Below are 16,379 nucleotides of genomic sequence, written 5' to 3' on the forward strand. Positions count from 1 at the left end.
ACGAATTTCCTGGAGGAATTCGGGAAGAAAACCCCCTTGACATTTACATGACATGTTTCAGTGCCGTGGCACCCTGAGCCCCTGCCCTGTCTGGTCCAGCGCACAGCCTGGAGCTTTCCTATCCCAACAGGGGCTGACCTACCACTGCCTTCTGAGGCCTCGGGAGAAAAGGTTAACGAGATCCATGCCAAAAACCTGTGAATGTCAGCAGCTAAGCAGCAAAGACCTCCTCTGCGGAGACTCCCAGGGCTGGGGTCAATTCAGTTCAGCTCAGGGTCTTTCCTGAGTGACAGCAGCAGGCAAGCAGTGTTGAAATTCTTGTGCCTCATACCTGCCTACAGGTAGATTTCAGTGAAACTCTACAAACAACACAGACTTGACAGTGTGAGTTCTTTTCCCACAGGTGCTTAGAAAGGCCCTCCTTGGCAACAGAGGGGAAAGTTGGAAGCATCTACCTAGGATGCGGGAGGATGTCTTACTTAGTGATTGCTAATCACCATTGTTCAGCAAATATTTTCCAAGTATTTCCTATGTGGCAGGCACTGGCCTAAGCTGGGGGGATACAGTTGTGAGCAAGACCAGTCCTGCCCTCACGGGCCCCTCATGATGAGTTACTTCTCACCGTCTGGCAGCTCATGGCCTGTCCTCTGGACCAGTTTGCTCCACTAAACTCAGTTCCGCTCTGATTAAAATCTACCCACGCCTCCTTCTTTATCATAAAATACTCAGAGCTCCAGTTCAGAGCCCTCAAGTCTAAGGGGAGAGGGTCATTTCCCTTTGATGTGAACTTAACAGGGAAGCCACCTCTGAGCAGTTTTGTCAAAAAGGATAAAACTTTCAGCAGAAAAACTGCTTGAAGAAACAAAAAGAAGTGTGGGTGCTGCTGTGTTTCCATGCCTAGGCCCAGGCCTGCCATGGCCAAAGACTGCATTCAACCCCAACTCTAAAATAGAACCCTTCCGGCATTTACTACAAGAGTCCTTTATAAAGCTGCTGGCACTGTGGATGACAGGGCCAGGGGAGTGACACAAATCTTTACCTGGCCAGGTGGCACAGATCACGGGCACATGGTCAGAATTAAAGAATTACAACTGGGGTCAGATTTGATCTGAACTTCAGAGGAACCTAAGACAACCTACTGGGGATGTACTTTACAGTCAGAGGCACCTGGCCCATTGTAAGAGCCACCCTCCTTAAAAATGTCCTTTTCTGGATATGGGGCAGGGTGCTTGGGGCTTACAAGGGGAGGACACTATTTTCTGGGAGATGGAACTGTAAGTCACCTTAGGACTGGGGACTCCTGGGTCTTCTGCTAACTAGCTGCATGGCTTTGGATAATTCACTTAGCTTTTCTCACCCTGTTTTCTATCAAATGGGACAAGTACTAACCAGCAAATCAGTTCACAGGTCTGGTACTCGTATCCAAAGATGGCAGAGGGGGAAAGTGCTTTGTAAGGGTGAGGCTGTTCAGAACGTTAGCTGATGTGCGTAGGGGACAAAGCCAAGTAGCTTGAGCTTTCCAGGTGAGAATTGGCAACGTGAAACTTCAGAGGGCCCAGGAGAAAAATGGGACAGGAATCCAGGCTTCCAGGCGGGCCACACTTAATCAAATGTAAGGTGGCAGAGCTCACCTGACTGCAAAATTTGCTGAGATAAGATGGAGAAATGATTCATGAATAATACATCAGAAGCAGAAGGGGGACTTAACAGAAATTCAATTCCAATCCAACAGTAAATGCTGACTGAGAAGTCACTGGAGAAATCTCTAGTTATGAGCAGGATGTTAGTGAAACCTGCACTCTTTCCTCTATTAAACTCGCAACCGAGGAGAGCGGATCTTTCCCTGTATTCCTGCCGCCATCACCTGAATTTGGGTCCTAATCATCACACATCTGGGACGTCTACAGTGCAAGTCACAGCTGTCCTGGCTTCTGGTCTCCCCCTGCTTCAGTCCTCCTACAGATCACTGTGTGGCTCCCCAAAGCACCTCCATGATCTTGTGTTTCATCTGCTCAAAAATGAGCCACGGGGCTTCCCTGGTGGCGCAGTGGTTGAGAGTCCGCCTGCTGATGCAGGGGACATGGGTTCGTGCCCCGGTGCGGGAAGATCCCACATGCTGTGGAGCGGCTGGGCCCGTGAGCCATGGCCGCTGAGCCTGCACGTCCAGAGCCTGTGCTCCACAACTGGAGAGGCCACAACAGTGAGAGGCCCGCGTACCGCAAAAAAAAAAAAAAAAAAAAAAAATGAGCCACGAAGGACAAAGGACAAAATCTACCTCTCCAATTGACAATTAAGGCCCTAAAAATCTGGACCAAAGTCATCTTCTCTGTCTTTATTTCCCGCTCCCAGAACTCCCTATTCCAGGGGCATTTGGCCTTGACCTTTCTGTCTCAGGGTCTTTGGTCAGATTACCCTTTCACTCCAATTAAGAGAACCCACCTGTCTTTCAAGGTCTAGCTCAATCCTTCAGGGAAAGCCTCCAAGACCCGCCTCTACTCCACAGGAAAATTCTATCTGTGAACTTAGCACTCGTGGTCTGCAGCTGGGCTGTGTAATGGTTGTCTCCAATTCACCCCCTCCCCTTCTCTCTAGAAACCACTCTAAGTAGATTTTGCTGCCACCACTGTATGGAAATGGCTCTCGTCACGACGACTAGGAAAACGCTAAATGCACAGCAGTCAGTCCCTGCTTCTCACCTGATGTGACCCAACAGCACTCCTCCTACCCTCTCTCCATGTGGCTCCCAGGCCATAGCTCTCTCCATTTCTTCCCGTGTGGCAGGGGCTCATTCTCTGTCTCCTCTGCCAGTCCCTCCCCACCTGCCCAGATCCCAAAGTTGGAGGGTTCCTGGGCTCAGTCCCAGGCTCCCTTTTCCTCTCTATATCCACTCACTCCTTGAGTGACCTCGTCCGGTCTCAAGGCTTAAAAACCACCTGTGGCTGACAATGTTCAAGTTTATAGACCCATCTCCCATTTCTCTCCTGAACTCCAGATCAGACAGATTCACTGTCTATTCATTATCTCCACTTAGATGTCCAATGGAGATTTCAAACTAAAAACTCCCCAAACCAAACTGATTTTACACCAGAGCTGCAACTCCATATTTTAGTCAAAAACATTACAGTCGTCCTTGGCATCTCTCTTCCTCTCACTCCTCACATCATGTTCAAATGCTATGGATTCTACCCTTTCACTAGAATCAGAACCCAACCATTTCTCCTACCTCCACAGCTACTGCCCCGGTACAGGCCACACTCATCTCTCACCTGCACCACTGGCCTCTCTGCTTCCACTCCTGCAAGTCACGTCCCATCACTCCTCTGCTCACAACCCTCCAGAGTTTCTATGTTGCCCAATAAAATTCTAAAATCGCTCATGAGATCTCGTGTTTTGGCACACAGCTAGTTCTCTGCTTTCCTCTAGTTACCCTCCCTGCTCATGGGGTCACATCCACACAACCTCCCTGCTTCTCTTTAAACGTTCATGGCATGTTCCCACCCCCTGGGCTTTTGTCCTGCCTGTACCACAGAGATTCTGCCTCTACCCCATGATTCCTGCCACTCTTCTGGGTCCCTTTATAAATGTCATCTGATCAGTGAGGCATTCTCGGATCATCAGAACATCCTGTCTCCTGTTCTACCTAGCCCCTCCTCCCCCACCCCGGCCTCGCTATGTGTTTTCTCTGTGACTCTTATCCTCATCTTGTGCGCTATTTACTGTTTACTTATGTGCTGCCTGTCTCTCCCTATGAAACCATCAGCTGTGTGGACGGGGACTTGTTGGATTCACCCTTGTCTCCCCAGGGTCTCGAGCAGTGCTTGCACAGGGTAGGCACGAAATGAATCTTGGTTGAATAAATAAGATCAAGTTTCACCATTTGAACTGCTCAAAGCATATTACTAGGAAAACTGGTATGAAACTTGTGAAACAGGTGAAATGTAATAGATAAAGCAACTCCAATGAGAAATACATGTTTTTCCTCATTCTTCTCGTGCAAAACACTTAAGGATTTTGTTTTTTCCCTATGTGGACAACGAGGGATACGACATCACAGAAGTGAACTTGTGACTCTCAATTTACACCTTAAACAAGGCCAAGGAGACTAAACTATGAAAAGCACCCAATAAGAGATCTGAAAAGGACTCAGCCTCCTGACCTGGCAGAATATCCCATCCTTTTTAGGGGATAAATGGACATTTTTAGAAGTGCCCATTAGGGCTAGTTTGCACAACAGCTAAACAAAAGGCAAATGTATGCAGAGCTCAGTGAAACTCTTCGGGTTTAACTGGCTATCCCATCTTACAAGTGCACGGTGTAGATGCCCTTCTAAGTTGCCCTGACTCCTAGCCCACTGTGCTGCACGGAGCAAGCCTCTAATACAATGCCGCAAGAAAACACAGAATCGAGGTGAACGTGGAGGGGCTCCTAGAGTGAGCCCTCCCTTTGGTCTGTGTGGTCTGGAGTGCCTGTGAAGTCTGTGTGTTCAGGGCTTTAGATCTGGAACACTGCCCAGAGGCTGTCCTGCTGAGGGCTCAGGTCCTGCATTGCTGGCAACGAGGGGCAGAAAACAAAGGAGCTGTTTTGGCAGGAGACACAGACATGGAAACCAGGAGAAGGCCTGGGGGAGGATCTGGGCGGCTGTGGGGGACTTCGGTTTGAAATTGGGAGGCGGATTACTAAGTTGACATGAAGGGTGGAATGTGGGGACAGACGTAGGCATGTGATTCTGCAACAGCCAGCTGGGGGCGTGCTCCGTGGTTCCGGTCTAGGTGGGAAGAGACGGAAAGTTCACAGCAGGGCTTGGGAGAAGGCTGCACGGGGTGGCCTGGGTACTACTGGAACTGATGAACCGAAGAAAGATTGGACCAGCATCGTATTGTTTAAATGCAGCTCTTCCATTCTGGTTCTGATAGATATTCACCTTAGAACATCATTCCCTACTGTGTCCGATGATGGACCTTTTCCGCTAGGCTCGTCCAACACTACACTAAAACTGTGCTACTCGGATACGGCAGGTGTCATTCACAGGTCTGTTACACCCATAAGGCCTGCCACTTAACGTTTAGAGAATGCGAGTCAGAAGAGAGCAATACTGGCATGGAACCAAAATCACGCACTCACCTAGATGGTCACAGGCTCTCTAGTTACCCGCCAGGTCTGTTTGGGCCACAGGAGCTAAGGGATGGGTGGGGGAGGTTCTGAGTCTGTTCTAGCTTCCTTTTGAATCAACATCCCAGTTTGAAAAGTGGCAGGGCAGCGGCTTAGATACCTGGGCACATTGGGCAGCAGCTCCCTTCCACGTTGATGGGCTCGACGCAGGGCAACGGGGGGCAGCTGACGGTCGAGCAGAGGGTCTGGCCCTGCAGGCAGTAGCAGTGTGTGCAGCTGTCAATGTCCCAGCGCTCCTCATCAGCGTAGGCCTTCCCGCTGAAGTGGCATACCACCTTCTTTGGGATTGTGTCCTCTAGTGAAAAGAACGGCACATGGTGGAGTCGCTCCATGTGACAAACACAATTTCTCATCATACTTGAGACATGAAGGGGAAAAGCTCTACACAATCGCAACATGCTCTAGGATTCCCAGAATTGGGTAAAACTTCCACCTCCCCAGTCCCTACTGTTGTTTTCCTCTGCTCAGCGGAAGCCTCTGAACTCTCATCTTGTGGCCTGAACCTGATCAAGGGCCACTGAGGCTGACAGTAACTGTAACAACCAGCTGGGAACAATACCCGTTGGCCAAGAGTCATTAGACTGTCATTGCAAAATATATAAACTTAATCATCGCATGGCTGTTGAACATACCACACGAAGAAACTAAAACTGAAATACAAATAGGTAGGGAGACAGGATCAGAGGTTCTGTTCCATGGAAAGAGAGAAAAAGTCCAGCTGAGTATACTTATAGAAACAACTGAAGAAATTTCCATCTCCAGTTAATCTCTGTGTAAATGATGTAGGGGAATGATAAGGAATGACAATGGTCTGTCGCAGGGAACTGGCAGCCTCCTGTGCTCTCCCAGACGGGAATCAGCATTGAGATAACCATTTCCTTCATTTTTCAGGGATGCTAGATGGACCTCCCTCTCAGTAACGAGGACATTCCTACTTCAAAAACAACCTCACTTCATTTCAATCCATTTTTTTCCCCCAGCAAACTATGCTTTTTGAGAACTATATATATATATTTTTTTATTTTTTATTTTTTTTGCGGTGCACGGGCCTCTCACTGTTGTGGCCTCTCCCGTTGCAGAGCACAGGCTCCGGACGCGCAGGCTCAGCGGCCATGGCTCACGGGCCCAGCCGCTCCGTGGCATGTGGGATCTTCCCGGACCGGGGCACGAACCCGTGTCCCCTGCATCGGCAGGCGGACTCTCAACCACTGCACTACCAGGAAAGCCCGAGAACAATATATTTTTAAGAGCTATTTTTTATGTATAAGAATTTACAGCTTAACACATTCTGCTTATCTTTTTTCTCCGTTCTCTCCTACCATCCTCACATCTGCCCTCCCCCAACCTTTTCCTTGAAAGTTCCTTTCTCTTTGATTCAACACCTTCTCCTGGTTTCTCTGAACTTACTAGTGGTCACATTCCCTCTACAGCTCAGAGTGAGGCCCAATGCCCAGCAAAGCAGCGATGGGGCCAATCAATGGAGAAACACAGGATGGGGGTGGGGCAGCCCCTCCCCGTCACTGGCCAGGCCGATAACTGGATGACTCCTACAAAGCTGGGGAAATTTTATGCTCAGATTCTATGGGCAGCTCCATTCACCACTGGTCACTAGTAAATGAAAAACTATAAAGGCATCTGGAAGGAAAGTTCCTTAGGAAAGAAGTGGTGTCTTCTCCCTGGAAGGCACCTTGGAAGCTCTGAGAGGGGCAGTATTCACTGCCCAGGAACAAAGGACAGAACCCACAATGCCTGAGGGGCAATGAGGAACATCTATATGCAGGGCGTCAGGACCCCAGCCTCTGTAGCCAAGCGCTCCCGGGCAGCTGGAACCACTCTGTAAAGACCCAGCATGAAGCTTCCTGCTGAGCTTTTCCAGAGGATGGTCACAGGCAGAAATATCTGTCTTTGGAATCCACATTCTCTTCTTACCAATTACTCAAGCATATGCCCCTGACTAAATGGCACTAATAATGTCCTATGACTATAGGATTTTGTGTTTCCAAAGGTACGTCTTGGTCCATTGTGGAGTGTTATAAGTAAGTATGGAAAGGACTCTATGTCTAGTGTTAAAATGCGTAATCTCTGTTTCCCAATGCATTTTCATTATTTCTCTCATTACTGTTGCTTGATGTTCAGCAAGGGATAGTAAGCAATCACAGAAAGTTCTAGGTGTAAGCAGAAATTCTTTTTCAGTATCTATTTAACAATGTACTTCACTGTATTTGTGAGTGTTCCACAGAAAGGGTTCTGGTGCACTGACTGTTAACCTTAAAAACTCACTTGGAGGCTTTCACACCAAACTCATGGTAGAAGTTTTTGCTAATCTGAAATCCTTAGAGGAGGTGACTTCATTAAGATAACCCAAAGTGTACATGTCAAATGGATGAGTAGAATCATTTAATGAACTTAATTCAAGTAATATACTGACCTTGAGCCAACATGTCATTGAGGACATTAGATTTGCCATCAAATCTAGAGTCTATTATGCAGAGAATTCTTTATGAAAGGAAGCATTTCTTCATAAGGCAATACTACTGATTATATTTCACATAAACCTTGTAACAGCTCACACGATGGACCAATGTCACGGCATAAACTTTGAGTAACGTATTACTGTGCAAGGACCTGGGAGAAGAGAAGGTTACACTCCCTACCCTATCTTGTCCATCACCTTCTCCTGTGCTTTTCCTCCCACAGGCATTTTGCCAGTTCTCTTCTTAGAGAAGAGGAGGAAGGGAATGAGAAAGAGGCACAGAAAGGATGAGGGGGCTTCCCTGGTGGTGCAGTGGCTAAGAATCCACCTGCAAATGCAGGGGACACGGGTTCGAGCCCTGGTCCGGGAAGATCCCATATGCAACTAAGCCCGTGCGCCACAACTACTGAGCCTGTGCTCTAGAGCCCATGAGCCACAACTGCTGAGCCCGTGTGCTGCAACTACTGAAGCCCGCGTGCCTAGAGCCTGTGCTCCACAACAAAGAGAAGCCACTGCAATAAGAAGCCCACACACCGCAACGAAGCGTAGCCCCCTCTCACCGCAACTAGAGAAAGCTCGCGTGCAGCAACGAATACCCAACACAGCCAAAAATAAATAAATTTATTTAAAAAAAGGAAATAAAAATTTCCTTTGCTAGGAAAGAGGGTATATTTGTCATATTTCCCCCAAACCACAAAAATAAAATAAAGTAAAAAAAAAAAAAAGGATGAGGACTTCGTAATAAAAGAAATTCAAGTCAAGGCCAAGCACTGGTCTGTATTTTCTTAAGATCTAGGCAAAAGCACTTATTACATCTTAAGATATTAGATCAATGCTAATATTTGTGAAGTTAAATCTATAAAATTAAGATATTAAAAATAGTAATTATGTGTTAAACATTATAAAGACATTCATTCACTTATTCTACAAACTTTTATCATCAATGGGAAAAAAGGCAAGACCAGGACCCTGACCCAGAGGACTGAGCAGAAGTGGTGGAGACAGGCTGGCGACCAGGACTCCTCACCAGGTACCACGCAGCAGCCACAGTGCTGTGAATTCAACGCGGAGTTGGACAACACAACATGGAGGGTGAAGCAACTGTCTGCTGGGGGAACTGGGAGAGGCTTCACCCAGGATTTGATGCTTTAGTTTTACTTCGAGGGATGAATAGAAGACAAAGAAGCTGGAAGGAAGGACACTCCAAGTAGACGGTGGTACATCCAACAGTTTGCCATGTTGGAACGACAGTGAAAGGTGTGAGGGCCACATGCAGGATGGCTGGAGATGAAGTTGGGATCAGATCGTAAAGGGCCTTGAAGAACAATGACAGATTTAGAGACTTCCTGCAGTGGAGGGGACGGGCCTAATCAGCTTTGTCTTCAAGAAGAGAACTCTGGAATATGACAATGTGGAAGACTAAACAGGGTTAGGAAGATGGGGACGCTGTTCACCGGGATGTGTTACAGGCCTGGATTAACGCAGAGGTGATGGAGGTGGAAAGGCAAGGCTAGGTTTGAGAGCTATTACTGAGAAAGAGCGGTCAGGATATGGACAGTGAGGGGGCAGAGGTGTGAAGGACAACCCTGTTTCTTGCAATGGGAGGTGATGCAGAGGTAATTCCAATATATGAGTCACTTTCCTGCTTTAACAAAGAAACAGCTGGTGAGCTTGTCAAGGACCTGGTCAAGCCTTATCAGACCAGATATTCCAGTGGGTCAATCAGAGCTGCAGCAGTTGACCTTCAAACTCTTAGCCTTTCTGTGTGAACATGACCATGAAGCTGCCTCTAGGATAGAACTAATTTGGGGCTCAACAAGGTAAAAGGGAACACGTTTTAGTCACCAGTGGTGAGAATGTGGGGTAACAGGCAAAACTGGCAGTATCCCTCATGTATCCTTAAAAACATTATACTTCTTTCATCCAATAATTCTATTTCTAGTCAGCTATCCCAAGGAAATAATCAGAAAAGGCCTAAAATAAGTTGTTTATGTAGATGTTCATCACAATATTATTTATAATAGCAAGAAATTGGGGGAAAAAACTGTCCAACAATATGGGATATTTTAATGACTCGATACAATCATAGGAGAGAATATTGTGCAGCTGTTAAAATGCATCATGTATAGTATAAGTTCAACCACGTAAAGAGGAAAATTTTAAACTGTCTGGAAAGAAACGAAACTGTTAACAGTAACTGTTAGAATCAAGGGTGAATTTTTCTCTTTAACTTTTCTTTTGCAATGAATATGAGTTACTCTTGATAAGGCAACAATATTAAATGATTTCAAACAGGTATGTGCATGCATTATCAAGCTCCCCTCCCACCCCCCACCCCCAGACACAATGAAAAGAAAAGCTTAGTCTGAACCTGGTTCTAAAGAACCTGGTCATGTGGTGTGGTGCTTTCTGAACGCTACTGACCCACTCTGAATAATTTCAATGGTCTGCAAGAAAATTAAAACCACAGAAGACATGCCAGAGAGCAAATGCTGAGCTACAGCATAACGGAGTGTCTATGCAACTACTCATCCAGTAACTGTATGAGATCACTGTCCCAAAGAGTATTTATAAAATGATAAAAGAGGGATAGTAACTACTCTGGATGTCTAGCAGGCAGTAGGTTGAACCAAGAACTTCGATGACATATTAGATGAAATTGAAGTTTCTCATTTGATTTTGTTACAAAAATAAGTCTTTTTCTGAATTCAATGAAGATTAAGAGTTCAATCGAGTGCAGCAATATGACAAACGGTGAAACCCATTCAATGGGAGCCTCACAGAGATGCTGCAACAGACTCTGCACACAGCAGTGGAGCTGGTCTGACCAGTGGGGCCCCAGGAGATTCAGGGGCCATAACAAAGCCCTTCCCCTCCAGGGAGGGGCTGACCACCATGGACCCAACTTCCAGGTGCTTCTACCAAGTTAGCTCTATTCCATTCAAGCTCTCCTCATCAGATTACCATGGAAACATCTCACCTTCAACTTCACTTCATTTTCAACGGAATTAACTCTGACTTGAGATCAGGAAGCTATCTTTTCAGGTTTAAACAACTGGGGGTGGGGGAGGGGTGGGTAGAGCACAGAGGCAGATGCCAATCAATCGCTGGTTGAAAGCAGGGACCGAAAGAATGAGTCTCTTGCTGGCGGTGGCAGACAGTGCAAAAGGGACCAGTGGCCCCAAAAAGACCTTGTAAAGGGACCTGGTTATAGGAATGAGGTATCTCAAGGAGATGGCTCCTTGAGAGCCATCTCGTGTGCAGAGCTCAGCTGGACCACAGCAAGATCTAAGATCTGCATGTTCAGCACTCTCACAGCTGATCTCCTTACAGACTGGAGGTCAGAGGACGCAGGTGGTAGAGGCAAGAGGGATGGTTCTGAAAGAAGGATCTAGGGCCAAGCACTGAAGAAGAGAACTAGCATCTGCTGAGCATCCATGGTACCCAGGCGCTGTGCTCAAGAGCATCACATGGTTCAGCCTCATGGCAACTCTCTGAGGTAGGGCTGTCCGTCCTACTCTTGGGGAAACTCAGGTTCAGCGAGGGGAAGGAACCTGATGTAACCAAGCCAGCAGGCGGTGGAGCCGGCATCTCCTCCTGGCTCCATCTGACTGCAAAGCCCACATTCTTGGCCTTGAGCTCTACCTAACAGCTCCCTTTCTTACCCTCCCAGGAATACACAGAGCCCTCTTCATGTGGCCTCAACTGTGCCTGGGCCTCTCTGGAACAGCGGACAACTGTTTGGCTATCCAGCTTCTTCAGGTGGAGGCCAAGCTGGATCCAGTGTGTGACCAGGGTTGAGCCACGGTTAGCACTGGACGTTTTACGTCAGGGCTAGCTGGCTTGAGGATGTGGACTTCAATCCATGACAAGCCCCATTTCAGAGTCGGCAACAGTTTTCGTGATATCTCCACATCTGATCAGTCTGAGTCGCAATATCAATATATTTCGTAACAGTAAAGTTTGTTTCTTCAAACATGCTTTAAAACAAAGCCACATTTAAGACATGGGTTGGTCACCACTCTGTGGAATTTTCATGTGAAATAAATGAGGACTCCTTTTTGTAAAAGCCTTGACTAATTTTTTCTGAGGTGGCTGCTATGTGGCCCAGATTAGACTAGATTAGATTTTATTACTTAGATTCTAGTTAATGAGGCTTTATAGAAACATCTTTTCTTTTGACCAAATTTTATCTGGAAAGCCAGTGGTCTAAACAGAGGCCTGAAAAGTATGTTGTGAATTTCAGTTGACTGATGGATCCCGGTGCCCCTATTTCTTTTTTTTTAATTGAAGTATAATTGATTTACAATGTTGTGTCAATCTCTGCTGTACAGCAAAGCGACTCAGTTATACATATATATACATCCTTTTTTAAAAAAAATTTATTTTATTTATTTATTTTTGGCTGTGTTGGGCCTTCGCTGTGGTGCACGGGCTTACTGCAGCGGCTTCTCGTTGCGGAGCATGGGCTCTAGGCGCGTGGGCTCCAGTAGTTGTGGCATGCAGGCTCAGTAGTTGTGGCTCGTGGGCTCTAGAGCACAGGCTCAATAGTTGTGGCACACGGGCTTAGTTGCTCCGCGGCATGTGGGATCTTCCCGGACTAGGGCTCGAACCCATGTCCGCTGCATTAGCAGGCGGATTCTTAACCACTGCGCCACCAGGGAAGCCCTATACATCCTTTTTTAATATTCTTTTCTGCTATGGTGTATCACAGGATACTGAACATAGTTCCCTGTGCTATACATTAGGACCTTGTTGTTTATCCATTCTAAATATGATAGTTTGCATCTACCAACCCCAAACTCCCAGTCCATCCCTCTCCCTCCCCCCTGCCCCCCTTGGCAACCACAAGTCTGATCTCTATGTCTGTGAGTCTGTTGCTGTTTTGTAGATAGGTTCATTTGTGCCATATTTTAGATTCCACATATAAGTGAGATCATATGGTATTTATGTTTCTCTGTCTGACTTCACTTAGTATGATAATCTCTAGTTGCATCCATGTTGCTGCAAACGCCGGTGCCCCTATTTCTTACATGCTTATTTCTTTTCCTGGATGGACCACTTCCTCCCATTTGGGTGAATCTGAGAAAGCTCTGTCAGAAAATTTTAGAAATGACTTGGTTTACAGGGAGACATGGTGGCTAATCTACCCAATTTGCGGTTCTAAATAATAAACTAATGAAGTCATTGTAGTTTTGGGGGGAAAACAGCATAGTCTAATTGGAAGTCCATATAAAAGCATTTTAAGCTTTAAGGCTGAAGAGGGATGCATAAATAGAGATGTGGGAACTGTCCAACTAAAAGTAACCTAAACAGTTTATATTTGGTTATTGAGTGTGCTGTCCATTTCATTCTGACTGTGGTATTCATCACTCCAACCGGTTGCTTATGCTGACAGTGACATTAGGTTTATTCTTCAATACCTAATGATAATCATAACTTCCACTTACTGACTGCCTACTATGTACTGGGCATGGTGCTAACCAAGCATTTTTTTTTTTTCTTTTTTTGGCTGTGCCACATGGCTTATGGGATCCTAGTTCCCCGACCAGGGATTGAATTCGGACCCTCGGCAGTGAGAGCAGAGTCTTAACCACTGGACCACCCTACCCAAGCATTTTTCACAAGTCAATTCCACATGCTCTTCATAGGCCAATGGAACAGGGTGTTATTTGAATTCCACAGAAAACCAAGGCACAGGGAGAATAAGTAACTTGCCCAAAACGCATGGCTAGGAAGTGGCAGGGCCAGGATGGAAACCACACACACCTCCACAGTCCCCGCACACTGTCTGCCTGCCTCGTCCCCAGTGGGATAACCTCAGAGAGCTCCATGTTCCTGGGCAAGGATCTGGGCCGCACAAACAAAAGTGGTTACGACTCACTGACTCTGGAGAATATGGGCGCTTAGACTTCCTACCCCTTACATTTGTTGGGGCTCAAGGTCTTTGCCTTCAAAGGCAGATTACCCTTCAACCGACTGCATCAGACATCTGCACAGTCCTATCAAGGAATGGAGATATAGTGGTTATTGAGGACTTGTGGTTCTTCTCAGGCAGATCTCTATTTAACACTCCTCTCACTCTTCTCAAGGAAGAGGATTCGAGAACGTTCCAAGGAAAACATGAGGTATGACACTAATATAATAAGGTTTGTTTTTTAAAACAAACACCTCAGGAGTTACATACCCAAACACACGTGATCCCTTTCTACGTAGTCATTGTTGAGGGCTATAAACGTACTCCGGCGATATTGCCCCTGCTTCATACGGCTTTGGAATTTTCCTTTTGCAATGACATCCTTTTGAAACAGGCAAGGAAGACGGTCACTATTTTATGGCCACTCCTTGGTTTAGATCAGCTTTGGTATTTGGTTTCCTCAGCTCTGGCCTCTATCTTATCCATCAGATCGGCTTGAAATGACTTTCGGCCTCTATCAGAAACAAAGTCCCTCCCTGCTAAAGGATGGAGGTTTACTGCTGCGTCATTCTCAGCATCCTGTGTCAGGAGCCTGGAGCACTCATGCCCATAGCTCCTCAGGCAGGCCAGCCATTTAACTCATGCAGCGCTCAGACATGTGTCTTATATTTATGGATTCAAAAAGAAGCAATATTATCTTGCATCATGTTTGACTACAATAAAAATATGCGATCTCTTTCAGAAAGAGTTTGGAAAACTCAGCATGGTTTTCCCTTTTCCTCAATTCTGGTTATCTGAAAGGGCTGAGGAAGAAGTGGCAAGGCCTTGAAATGTTAACTCCTTTCGAGCTGACCTCTCCACCTGTCTGAACCTCACTATCTTACTTCTTTTTAAGATAAGAAGAGGCTTACCAGGCTGTTAGAAGTTGGACTTTGCTTTTACTCTTGAGCTATTTTACTAATTACACCATAAAGCTAATTAACAGTAAAACCCGGATAATAGAATCATGTCGTTTTCTTCCTCTATAAAAATCCCATTATTTCATGAGTCACTGATGTAGTAGCTCAGGCCTTGCTCTGAATCTGACCATGATGAAATGAAAGCATTTCCAGATTCCCCACCCCCTTTGCTCTGTGAAAGGTTTTAAAACCTAAAATCCGCTAGAATCTACATTACAGTTGGACTTTTCCATTTCTACCAGGAGACAATGTTCCTGCATAGATAGTTCAGGTTCTAACTCTGGTTGTGATGGCCATGAAGTCAGAGTCTTGGTGTGGGAGTAGCTTCTGGGGAGGAAGTTCGGCAGCTTTACAAATTGCATCAGTTCTTCCAAATCTCCAATGTACTATTTAGAGACCTGAAAAGTAACTTACTCTGGGCTGCTCGTGGCCAAGGAAGTAAATGCAGCTCTTACTCTCAGAGGAAGTCCCACCGCAAAACAATCCAGCGCAGTTGTGCAGTGGGTGCTCGTCCTCTCTGCACATCACTGTAGAGATTCTAAACGCTGGGGGTGCAGTGGTGCACAAGGCAGGTGGGGGTCTCTGCCCTCGGGGAGATGCTCTTGGATCCAGAGGATCTCCTCAGCTCTGTGTGATTTCAGTTCAAAACAGATGTGCCAAATGATTTGAAAAAAACTGTGCAAACTGCAGGCCCTGCTAGTAAGATTATACTTCAAATCAGTTTAAGTTTGAGGTTCGAGGGATTTTAAAGAAAACTTTCATGCAGTCATTTAGGCAGGTGGAGAAAGGTACCAGGTACGCTACTGGTAACACAAGACTTAGAAGAGAGAGTGAAAGAGGCAGCCAAGTGTTTCCACTGACACGGCTGACTTGGGTAAGTAGAGAGGAAGTGCTTTTTAAAATTTTGGCTTATGACTGTAACAATGCATTACAAATACTCTCTAACTCCCACAAAGGAACGAGATGCTACTATTACCTTATACTTTATTTTCTCTTAGCTGACAAGACACTGGGATCCCTGGCCTTGTGATATCCTCTGTATTTTTATATCCCAAGTTGGGCACATTCAGGGCACAAACTCCATGTGGAGGATCAATGGAACGTGGGTGCCTCCTGTTTGAGAAACCAGCTTTTACTTTTTTTACATAAAGTGGAGACAAACAGAAATCAGAATGAAGAAGGAACCTGAGCAAATAAACAAGCAGGTCACTAAGAAGTGGACAGAGATTTGCAGACGTAGAAGAGGACGACTGATTTTGAAAATGCTGGCTCGCTGGACCTCCACAGACTGGAAAGGAATATAAAAGCGGAACTCAACTGAAGTCTGACTGAAAAACAGACGGCCTAGGCAATTTCAGTGAGGGAGAGATCTAATACACAGTAATTTTATCAGCAAATGTTTAGAGTTTTTTGCCTAAAAATGCAAAAAAAAACCTTTATTGATTAACCTCAAAAATTGCATACTGTATCTTACAACTTTTAGCTTCTAATAAATAAAACATCTGCTCTTAATTCACTTATATAAAAAGAAAAAACTGAGACAAATGTTGCCATGTAGGCTGACTCCTACTTCCATATAATGTCTTGTCTTTTTTTTTTTTTTTTTTAGCAGAAAAAGGTTTATGGCAGGGCCAAGCAAGGAGAACGGGTGGCTTGTGCTCAGAAACCCCAAACTCTACAATGTCTCAACTGCTGTAAAGGCAGATCTGACCACAGTTTTAAGACTTTTCTTGAAAGTCCCATTTTTGCTTTATTTTATTCTATTTCTGGGACAGGAGTCCAGGTCTCTTTATAAAGGCGAAAAGAGCCTTTTAGGTTTCTTCAACATACTGGAAAGAACAGGTGATGACACAGGGTTCCA

The 16,379-nt window shown here is 45.8% G+C and overlaps 1 protein-coding gene across 6 annotated transcripts in view; it reads right to left on the reverse strand.

Annotated features, from left to right (window-relative positions):
• The window catches only part of CRIM1 (cysteine rich transmembrane BMP regulator 1), a 208,055-nt gene that overhangs the window by 9,287 nt on the left and 182,389 nt on the right, over window positions 1-16,379 (reverse strand). For 5 of the 6 annotated variants that reach the window (XM_079940082.1, XM_079940085.1, XM_079940084.1 and 2 more), the window contains one exon: window positions 5,270-5,464. The exons of the other annotated variant lie outside the window; for it this stretch is intronic. In XM_079940082.1, coding sequence (XP_079796208.1) covers window positions 5,270-5,464 — 195 coding nt within the window. The remainder of the gene's footprint in view (window positions 1-5,269; window positions 5,465-16,379) is intronic. 6 annotated transcript variants of the gene reach the window in all.

Source organism: Stenella coeruleoalba (genome assembly GCF_951394435.1).
Source record: "Stenella coeruleoalba genome assembly, chromosome: 13".
Lineage (NCBI taxonomy): Eukaryota > Metazoa > Chordata > Mammalia > Artiodactyla > Delphinidae > Stenella > Stenella coeruleoalba.